General features: G+C 47.7%; 1 protein-coding gene across 1 annotated transcript; it reads left to right on the top strand.

Moving 5' to 3' along the window:
- The first annotated feature begins 1,887 nt into the window (after nt 1-1,887).
- Nucleotides 1,888-11,179, top strand: LOC130480860 (serum amyloid P-component-like). The gene is made up of 2 exons (XM_056853483.1): nt 1,888-1,962; nt 10,545-11,179. Exons 1-2 carry the CDS (start codon nt 1,899-1,901, stop codon nt 11,177-11,179), a joined length of 699 nt encoding a protein of 232 aa, XP_056709461.1. The 5' UTR covers nt 1,888-1,898.
- Nucleotides 11,180-11,295: the final 116 nt, after the last annotated feature.

Below are 11,295 nucleotides of genomic sequence, written 5' to 3'. Positions count from 1 at the left end.
GCTACCCATCGTGATCTATCTGCTTGACAGGGTTATTGAGAGGAGACGACGGAGGGGAGAGCTATGTATGTTGCCCTGAGAGGTCTGCTTTCTGAAACACATGAAGCTGCCTTCCACTGAACCAGACCCTTGGTCCATCAAGGTCAGTATTGTCTACTCAGGCGGGCAGCAGCTCTCCAGGGTCTCAGATGGGAATCGTTCTCATCACCTACAACCTGATCCTTAACAGGAGATGCCAGCTGCAAGCTATGAATACGAGAATGAAGGGTTCTCTTTTCTATAGACGACTTTGGGGCTATTAGCCACACCAAAGCAAGGCCATTATGGGAGTGGATGGTTCCTTGTAATTGAGTAAAAAACAAGAATGTTAGGAATAGAAATGGAAACCCTGCAGGAGTTGGGTAAAGCTGCTGCGATCTCCCTCCTGAAAAAGAGAATCGTAGAGTTAGGTAGGATAAGCACATCCTCCGCAGACCGCAGCATGCAGAGTTTATTCATTATTTTCAGTTGGTCTCCAACCTCTACCCGCCATGCTAGCCCATTTGAAATTTCGAATAATTCCTGCCTATAGCCGAGCCTTTTTTCTCGCCAGGATGAATGTGCCCCCAATCTGCCATTCAGCCCATATGACTATCACATCCCAGGACAGATATTGCGGACGTGGATGGAGTGAGCATGAGACACTGGATCGTATGATCTTGTTTTACCCAGGGTATGAGCTATATAGAGTGAAATGAATGTATCCAGTCCTGAGGAATTTAGGATCTGTTGATAGAACTAAGATGATGCCCTTTTTATTAAAGGATGAGGATCCAAGGATTACTTTAGCCATGGCAAAATTCTTCTCGGTGGTGATTACGTGGAAGGAAAAGATGAACATTTTATGATGGGGTTAAGAAAATTTATAGGATTAGTCTCTAATTTAGAACTAAAGTAGAATTTCATATACATAGAAATAGATATATACTGCTGCTGCTGCTACTACTACTACTATTTATTATTATTATTATTATTATTATTATTATTATTATTATTATTATTATTATTATTATTATTATTATTATTATTATTAGCATGGCCTGACTTGAGACCTTAGGTCAAATAATCCCACAATTAAAGGTAACTAGAGATGATGAAGCAGAAGAGTTGGTTTTTATATGCCAACTTCCTCTACCACTTAAGGGAGACTCAAACCAGTTTACAATCACCTCCCCTTCCCCTCCCCACCTTCCCTTCCCCTCCCCTGTGAGGTAGATGGGGCTGAGAGAGCTCTGAGAGAACTGCGACTAGCCCAAGGTCACCCAGCTGGCTTCATGCGGAGGAGTGGGGAATCAAACCCAGTTCTCCTGATCAGACTCCACCGCTCCAAACCATCAGTCTTAACTACTACACCACGCTGGCTCTCTGCGATGCCAGGAATTGAACCCGGGACCTCCCCCATGCCAAACAGATGCTTTACCACAGAGCTGCAGCCCCTCCCCTGAGGAGGACACATGTGACAGAAAACCAGGGAATCATGATCCTGTCCCCATTTTCATCTGCGAAATGCCTGTGGGTATGCATTTCTTAATCAAGAAAATGGCCTGGAAGAATTCTGGAAGTCGAAAGGTGAAGAGAGATTTGTGTGTGTGTGTGCTGCAAGGAGTTAAAAAAAATAACCAGCTGGCAACTGATACCACTTGGGGAGCATGAAGAGCATTGTCAATGATTTCCTGGGGAATTTCCCTGGGGGTGGGCTTCTGGGAAACCCTCCTCCCGTCCTTCTTGACTGAAGAATAAATTGTGCAGAGGCGTTGCAGAGCTCTCACAGCTGGAGATCAGGTTCATCCAGGAAAGCAGCCGAGATCCAGCAGAGGCCCTTTGGTCCTTCCTTCCTGTGCTTTCTGAATTCAGCCCTCATGGGGATCCTACACACCTTTCTCCTCGTCCTTGTGGGCTCGTTGGGGTCTCTGGCCCTGGAAGGTAGGTGCTGGGTTGAGGAATAGGAGCAAACGAAGTGCACAGGATTGGTAATTTCTCATACAGGTAACATGTATTTGCAATGTTGGCATGTCCCACATCTAAAGTTTCCACATGGGAGAGTAGCTCTGTTATGTGTTTTAATATTTTTGTTGACCAAAACATCTTTAATGGACCTGGTGGGTATGTACGCAATTCGTGGTCGTTGGGCACAGCCCGGTAATTGTTGCACCAAGTGCACCAAGTTGCACCAAGTGCACCAAGTTTGAATAGAATACGCCTGATAATTGGCAATACCGATGTGTATTGCAGTACACAGGTAAGTTTTGGGGGCGCCATCTTGGGATTGTGTTGTAAAGGGTCTGATCTTGGTTTTCCCCCGAGCTCGTTGTATGGCAGATTGTATGACTGTATTTGGGTAGCTTCTCTGAATCAAGTCATTTTTCATTTTTGAGCCGCCTGGGATGGGGATTTTTTTTTTAAAAAAAAATTCAGTGCAAATTCCTTAACATTATGGCCTTTTATGCATGGATTTTCTTGCTGTCATGTCTCCAACAACTTTGGGTCTTTGTTTTGATTATGCATGCCGTTTCTGACTGTCGGAGGTCGCCTCGCTCTCCCCCTGCGTTTTCCCCGCGTTTTCTGGGGCCTGCTTTATCTCGAATTTGCAAATGCGGGCAAAACGTGGGGAAACATCTAGGGGAGATCTAGGCGACTTCTGATGGTTGGAAACGGCATGCATAATCCAAACAAAGCTCCAAAGTTGTTGGAGGCACGGCGGCATGGGAAACGGACATGCATAAAAGGCTTATGTTTAGGAGTGAAAACCTGAATTGCAGAGAAATCTCTGCTTCAAAATTTCCATTCCCTTCCAATTTAAGGTTCAAGCTGATCTGTTGGTGTTGCCCAACCACGTTCTGAACTGGTTCATCTTGCTGAGAAATGCAAAGGACACAATTAAGCCAAATATAAGCACTTTGGGGCCCCGTTGATTATGAGAGCAAAGAATGAGTTCTCCCATGTTCATAAGCGTAGGGTTACCAACCTCCAGGTGGGACCTGGTGATCTCCTGGGATTCTAACTGGTCTCCAGTTCAATCAACTGATCGATTCCCCTGGAGGAAATGGCTGCGTTGGAGGGTGGACTCCATGGCATTAAACCCTGCTGAGGTCCCTCCTCAAGCTCCACCCTTAAACCTCCAGGAATTTCCCAACCTGGAGTCGGCAACCCTACAAGGCTAAACAATGCTTAATTTGGGATGGGTCATAAACACGCATGAATGCAGGTCCCATCTGCAGTGGTTGCCTAACAAGGACACACTGCCCGAAGAGCCCCTCCTGGCTGCCCCCACCTCTCATCGTCCTCCAATCTTGATCCCCCCATCCCACTGCCTCTCACCATCCCTGCTATCACCTGGGAACCAGAGCTGCTGATGTTTCTTCTCTCCATGTTGGAACACATGAAGCTGCCTTATCCCTTGGTCCATCAAAGTCAGTATTGTCTACTCAGACCAGCAGCGGCTCTCCAGGGTCTCAGGCAGGGGTCTTTCACATCACCTACTTGCCTAGTCCCTTTAACTGGAGATGCCGGGGATTGAACCTGGGACCTTCTGCATGTCGAGCAGAGGCTGTACCACTGAGCCATGGCCCCTCCCTAAAAGCAAGTCTTTTTTCACAAAAATCCAGCAGCCCGGTCCTTTTAAGTGGAGAAGCCAGGGATTGAACCTGGGACCTTCTGCATGCCAAGGAGATGCTCTACTACTGAGCCATGGCCCCTCACCATGTTCCTTTGGCGACTTGCTGAACTGGCCCCTAGGGAATCAGGAGGGAGAGCTTGCTGCTCTGGTTCCTGGGTGGGGGTGGTCATCAGGTGCTGGTGTGAGGCCAGGTGACAGAGGGCAGGTATGAGGCATGGGCAAGGCAGTAGTGGCAGGGCAGAGCCCCAGAGACCACTGCTTCCCCTTGCCTTATGACAGAGCCAGCCATGCCTAGCTTCCTCTGAGCGCTGGTTGCTATGGGGAGGAGAGAGGCCCAAACAATGGCCCATGGCTTAGAGGCAGAGCATTGGCTTTGCATGCAGAAGGTCCCAGGTTCAAGCCCCAGCATCTCCAGTTGAAAGGACCAGGTGGGAGGAGATACAAAAGAGCTCAACCTGAAACCATGGAGAGCCATCTGAGTAGACAGTATTGACCTAGATGGGCCAAGGGTCTGATTCAGCATAAGGTAGCTTCATATGTTCACAGGTTCATCAGATTTGCCTCCACCGCTCATGTGGAGGGGTGGGGAATCAAAATCGATTCTTCAGATCAGAGTCCACTGCTCCAAACCACCACTCTTAACCACTATACCACACTGGCTTTCAAAAGTCAAACTATTATGCTGCCTGAAAACCACTCCACACATTATTTTTAGTCCCAAATTATTAACATTTTTCAAATATAATCAGTTATTTTACTTTTCCAGCATCTTAATGTTATTTTTATAAAAACACAAGGGTGCCCAACTTTTAAAATTCCCACAGTTTTCCAACCACTTTCGGAGAACCAAACTTCTAGAAGTGACCAAAGTTAGAGATCAGATCCCTGCCGCTTTGGAGGGCTCCTCTGCTGGCTGCCAGTTACGGTGAAACTTCATTCTGGTGGCTCCTCAATGTAATGGTAATGAGGTTAGGGAATAGCATAAAAATACAATATCCATGTAAATGGCAGTATCACACCTGCCCACTAGGGGTCACTTGTGCACCAAATAAATGCTGCTCCAGGACGTTCCTGTGATATGGTACAGTCCTACAAGATGGGGAAGGGGGCAGAATCCCCAGCAGACAATGACGGTGGGTGGGAGAAGCACGAAACTGAGCTATGGGTGTGCCTAAGGAAATGGGGGAGTTAGAGGAACATTTCTCATCCTTTCCTTCTCTCCTGTAAACCCATTCAAAGTCCCTACCTCCTTTGGACAACTGCCATAAGCCAGCTGCGACTTGACGGCATTTTACACACAGAGAAGAAGAGCTCAGAATACCATTTCCCAATGCACCGTCCACCAAAGTGATAGACCTACATTCTAAGTCAACTGTCCCAGAAAGCAGCCAAGTTAGGGTCGCCAGTTCCCCCTTCACCACTGGCAGGAGGTTTTGGGGGTGGAGCCTGAGGAGGCCAGGGATTGGGGAGGGGAGGGACTTCAATGCCATAGAGTCCAATGGCCAAAGCGGCCATTTTCTCCAGGTGAACTGATCTCTATTGGCTGGAGATCAGTTGTAATAGCAGGAGATCTCCAGCTAGTACCTGGAGGTTAACAAAAAATGCAATAGTGCTAAAACTTATGTAGACTATCAAAAGCGAACAGCAACTATGGCCACAATACAAAACAGTATCTTGAATACTATAGGTCCAAAACAAGCCCAATATTTAATATATCAAAGAGATGCACACTACAGCAATGTTACAAATTACTAATAAATATTCAATGAAAAAGCTATCTAACATAAACCACAAAATATTTCCAATGTGAACTTCGGCTCGGTTCTTCACGTTCAGTGTCTTATACCAGCATCGTTTGTAGTTCTTAAAGGGCCAGTCAGAAATTTTTCATCCAGCTTGATGCTTAAACGGCTTATCACTGTATGATCCACCAACAGATTCAATACCAGTTCAATTATGTTGCAATTCAATTGTGATGTGAGATAGGAGTCCGGCCTTTCCTATTTCAAATGAGATTTCTTCAGTCACATTCCAAAGTGAAATAGACAACAACCACTGTTGCGCTGTTGCAGATGATGGTTCGAATTAAATCCTTGTTTCCAGCCGCTTATAATAACTCTTCAGGTTTATGATTCTACCAATACAAAATAGTTCAACCGTACTATTTAACTCTATACCAAACTAATATCATACATTAAAAAAATAATATAAACATACATCAAGATATTTACCTTATTATGCTCCGGAGGAGCACATTAGCGACCTTCCATAATCGGGCAAGAGAGCTTTGAGTCAAACCCTTTGGTTAGGACCACTAAATTATGGAGCTAATCAGTCACAAGTGTAGAAGAAGAAGAAGAAGAAGAAGAAGAAGAAGAGTTGTTTTTTATATGCCAACTTTCTCTGCCACTTAAGGAAGAATCAATCACCTTCTTTTCCCCTCCCCACAACAGACACCCTGTGAGGCTGAGAGAGCTGTGACTAGCCCAGGTCACCCAGATGGCTTTGTGTGTAGGAGTGGGGAAACAAATCCAGTTCACCAGATTAGCCTCGGCCGCTCATGTGGCGGAGTGGGGAATCAAACCCGGTTCTCCAGATCAGACTCCACCGCTCCAAACTACCGCTCTTAACCACCACACCACGCTGGCTCTCAATGTTTGCCATGTTAAAGTCAAACCTCAAAGAAAGCAAGATAAATCAGCTGAGGAGTTTAGTCCTTTCGGTGTCACAGTATCAAATAAAAAAAAAACCTAGCTTCTTGATGAAGCAGGATTTTCTCTATGTTTTGTCTTGTACCTGGAGGTTGGCAACCCTACACAGAGTCCAATTGCCAAAGCAGCCACTTTTTCCAGGGGAACTGATCTCTATCAGCTGGAGATCAGATGTAATAGCAGGGGATCTCCAGGCAGTACCTGGAGGTTGGCAACCCTAAGCCAAGTAGTACCAGGTAGTTTGCTGTGGCCTGTTGTTTTTAAGAGGATTCCTGGCAGGCTTCCTTGTAGTTGCTGCCTTTGGCTAGAGGACAGTGGTAGCACTCGGGGTAAAACCCTCCATGGTGCTCCTCAGCTTTCTACTTCAGTCTTGACACACGACTGGCTGAAACAAGGCTCCCTGGTTCCATAGCTAGGGTTGCCAACCTCCAGGTACTAAATACAAACCTATGCTGAAATAACAATGTTACAAGCAAGCAAACAGCACGCTGGCTCAACTTATCAATGATACTCAAATGCTACTATATCTATTTATTGAACTATTCACCAAATAACCAACATTACACTACTCACTCTAAACATATACTAATAGCTATTCCTACAACTTTCTATACTCACTAGGATGATCCTGTATGGTAAAATGTGACATCCCAACACCAAATACAGTATAAGGAACCATACAAAATGAACAATGAAAATACAAGAAAAAAGTCTCTCAAGTCGGCTGTATCTCCAGCCGATACAGATCAGTTCACCGGGAGAAAATGGCCGCTTTGGCCATTGGACTCTATGGCATTAAAGTCCCTCCCCTCCCCAAACCCAACCCTCCTCAGGCTCCGCCCCAAAACCTCCCATTGGTAGCAAAGAGGGACCTGGCAACCCTATCCATAGCCCTCTTCAAAGGCCATGATAAAGGGACCCCCTGTCATTGGCCACAGTTTAGAGGTGCCTGCGATCAGGGTTATGCCCCACTCAGCAGGACTGGGCCCCTAGGCAGGCCATAAAAGCTCAATGTTATCTACTCTGATAGGCAGTTGCTGTCCAGGGTTTCAGGTAGGGTTGCTAGATTCCTCATTGAAGTGGTCGCCTAAGTAACTGGAACGGTGTGTGCAGGACACTGTCCATCCAGGGTGTGGGTGGTGCAATAAGGGAAGCTCTACCCTTCCTAGGAATTGGCTATGTTTGTCATACACCACAATCCTCGTTGATCTTTGTGCTGTGCAAACAAAACATTAGTCTTGCAAAAAACCCAAAAAACCCGGAACTGCTGTTTAGCAGTGTGACACTGCCCTGTGTGCAGCGTGATCCCTGATTTTCTGGGACTACATTGTGACAAAGCAAAACCTGTCATAGTGAGCAAAAATGGATTTGGAACATCTGCACGGAAGGCCAACAAGCACAAGAGAAAACAGCTTGGTGGGGGTCTTTCTGTGAACATTTTGGGCCCCCTGCCAAAGCTGCCTTTTGGAGCTGAAAGATATTCACCTGTGAACATTCAGCTGTATTATGAAGGATCCCTGATTGGCCGGCACACGCAAGCGAGTGACTAGGGCTGTTGATTCGGTTCGGCCCGAACTGAAAATCAGCCGAATTTCCCTTGATTCGGCGGTTTTTAGTTTGGGACGAACCGAACTCAAAACTGGCGGGCAACCGGGGAGCCGAATTCAGCAAGTTCGGGAGTTCACGAATAAATTCGGCCAATTCGGGGCCGTCAGTAAGCAGCATAACCTTCAGTAAGCAGCATTCTCCTCCCCCGGCCAATCGGTGGCCAAGCTGGGTCTTCTTCTGGCCAATCAGTCAGGATTGAGTACTGAAGGAATCAGCTGATGTGCGGCTCGGCCGGGGAAAGAGAGAGAGAGGGAAATCCTCGTGTATGTGTGTGCGGGGGTGCTTGTGCACTTTCTCTCCTTTCCGTGGCTGCAGGGGGCGCATTTTTTGGGGTACAGACACAAAACTTTCAGGGGAGCATCAGAAAAGGCTTCTTAAGATACCCCCCACGTTTTGTAAACATTGGGTCAGGGGGTCCCGAGATATGGGCTCCATCCCTTTTTCCTCTCCCCCCTTTTCCATTTTTGTGGCTGCAGGGGGCGCTTTTTTGGGGGGTGCAGCCCCCAAACTTTTATCATAGCTTCAGACAATCCCTCTTAAGAGACCACCCAAGTTTTGTAAAGATGGGTTCAGTGGGGGCTGAAATATCGGCTCCCCCCTTTTCTCTTTCCGTGGCTGCAGGGGGCGCATTTTTGGGTGTGCCGACCCCAAACTTTCAGCGGAGCTTCAGACAAGGCTTATTAAGAGACCACCCAAGTTTTGTAAACATTGGGTCAGGGGCCCCTGAGATATGGGCTTTCCCCTTTTCCCTATTGGGATGAATGGATCACCCTCGAGAGATGCATACATATGGATCTTATATTGGATACAAATGGAATCATATTGGATTACCCAGCCTCCCAGCCCCTCCTGCTGGAACAGAAGACAGCCACAGTAAGACCCCTTTGGGGGCTTTAATCTATAATTTTTCTTTTCTGTGTGTGTGTGTGGGGGGGGGGAAAGCAGAGTCTGTGTGTGTGTGGGGAGGGAGCAGTTTCTGTGGGTGGGTGGGGGGGAAGCCAAAGGGGGCTTTTGCCGGTTCTGCCTGGGGTGTGTGTTCCCCCTCCAGTCTCTCTCTCCCTGGTTTGAGGGGGGGCTTCATTTTTAATTCTTCAGGTTTTTCCTCATTCATAAGATCAGTTAGGTTCTTTTGATGCTTGCTCAAAACTGGTTTTCAAATGGTGACTTAAAGAATGCGTCTGCCTGGTCCCAAGTCCAATGCAAAAGGAGAAATTCCACCCCTCCTGCTCATTATGCATAGCTGCCTCTGTCCCTTTCCATGGTATGCAAACTCCCAGGTGTCAGGTGTTGCTTTGCACTGTTGCAAAGGTGTTGCATTGCGTGCTTGTGTTGCTTTGCAGTTGTATTGTTTTGCAAAATTCTTCACACCTGCCCCGCCCTTTGCATGTTTGCAAAGGTGTTGCTCTGCAGTTGTGTTGCTTTGCAAAGTTCTTAGCACCTGCCCCACCCTTGCTCTCATCAGCTGTTTGTCGGGGCTGGGAGCTTTGTGCGTGGGCGGCAAGCTCTGCTCAGAGACACATTAAGGGTGGGGGACCCCTTTCGGGGCCCATATCTCAGCCCCCCGACCCAATCTTTACAAAACTTGGGGGGTCTGGCAAGAAGGGTCATTTGAAGCTCCTCTGAAAGTTTGGGACCTCTACCCCCAAAAATGCCCCCCCAGAGCCGCGGAAAGGCGCGCTTGTGTTTTTAATGGCTTTATTTGGCCGAATTTCCCCCCCGAACTTTGAATCCCCGCCGAATTACACAGATCCGAAGTGGGGGAGTTAGGACTTCGGCATATCCCGAATCTAAACGGGCCGAATTCAGCCGAATCCGAACTATACCGAATTTTTTTAAATTCAACAGCCCTACGAGTGACATGGCCACCTTGATCGGATAGAGGCGAAGTGTTTTACAGTGTTTTACACTGCGCCTCTATGAACTGGATCAAAGTGGCCACCTCTCCTGGTACACCCCCTGAAGGACACTAAGATCGTTTGACGAAAATCTGCTGGTGGTTCCTGGCCCTAAGATCGCTTGGCTGTCCTTGAGTAGAGCCAGGGCTTTTTCGGCCCTGGCTCCAGCCTGGTTGAATGCTCTGCCGAGAAACATCAGGGCCCTGCAGGATCTTAGAGTTCCTCCAGGCCTGTGAGACGGAGCTTTCCCACCAGGCCTACAACTGAGGACAGCCGCAGATACCATCATTACTGGCCTCCCCCCACCCACTTCCAGAATGAGTAAACAATATTGTTTGGAAGGGCTGCCACCTGTATGGTGCCCACAGTTTAGTATTCGTGCGCCATCTTTGATATGGGGTCTGTTATGGGGTTTGAGGATTTTATTGCTGCTTTTATTGTTTTATATGATTACAGGTGGCATGTTATGTTTTAATGATGTTACCCGCCCTGAGCAGGCATGCTGGGGAGGGCGGGACACAAATTTGAAAAAAAAATGAACTAATCACCTGCTTGCATGTGTCGGCCAATCAGGGATCCTTCTCAAACCCAATCAGGGATCCTCTGAGAACCAGCCAGCTTGACTGTGCTATTCAATAAGGGGGGGGGATAATTATTTTCTGGCCTCTTTTACAGACCTCGAAAGGAAGGCCTTGATTTTCCCAGAAGCATCCAACACGGCTCATGTCGTTTTGAGGGCCGCTCGCCAGCAATCTTTGACCAGCTTCACTGTGTGCCTCAGATCCTACACAGACCTGAACCGTGCCTACAGCCTTTTCTCTTACGCCACCAGGAAGAGTGACAATGAGCTGCTCGTCTTCAAACCCAAATCCAACCAATACAGTTTGTACGTGGGGGGATCGGTCGTGACCTTCAGCATAGCAGACAATCCGGTCCCCAAACCGCAGTGGGAGCACATTTGCGTGAGTTGGGAGTCTGCCACAGGAATCGTGGAGTTTTGGTTGAACGGGGATCACTTGCCCCGCAAGGGTGTCAAGAAAGGTTACACCATTGGGTCTGAAGCTTCTATCGTCCTGGGGCAGGAGCAGGATTCCTTCGGAGGTGGCTTTGACGTCAACCAATCCTTTGTAGGGGAGATCACAGACGTGTGCTTGTGGGATCGGGTGCTTTCCTCGGACGAACTGGCTCTCGTCGGCAACGGCCGCCGTCTTTCCAACTACTTGGTGGACTGGCGGTCCCTTAATTATGAAATCAAAGGCTACGCGGTGGTTAAGCCCTCCCTGTTTTCTCCCTACAGAGCTTCCATGTAGGCTTTGCCAAACAAGGCAGAGAGTGTGGGGGGAGATAGTCTTCACCATAACTGCTTCTGTATAGTAGTAAGGTGGCATTTCTAAGGACATTTTGCTGGGAGTAAGCCCCACAGAAT

The sequence above is a fragment of the Euleptes europaea genome, chromosome 7 (genome assembly GCF_029931775.1).
Source record: "Euleptes europaea isolate rEulEur1 chromosome 7, rEulEur1.hap1, whole genome shotgun sequence".
Classification (NCBI taxonomy): Eukaryota; Metazoa; Chordata; class Lepidosauria; order Squamata; family Sphaerodactylidae; genus Euleptes; species Euleptes europaea.
Note: the sequence above shows the minus strand (reverse complement) of the source record. Positions and strands in the feature narration are given on the sequence as shown.

What these genes read in the sequence shown, in the direction of transcription:
- LOC130480860 (XM_056853483.1), top strand. Translation starts at nt 1,899, where the DNA reads ATGGGGATCCTACACACCTTTCTCCTCGTCCTTGTGGGCTCGTTGGGG. An exon ending in GGGGTCTCTGGCCCTGGAAG is followed by an intron (nt 1,963 to 10,544) that starts GTAGGTGCTGGG and finishes CCTCTTTTACAG; the next exon opens with ACCTCGAAAGGAAGGCCTTG.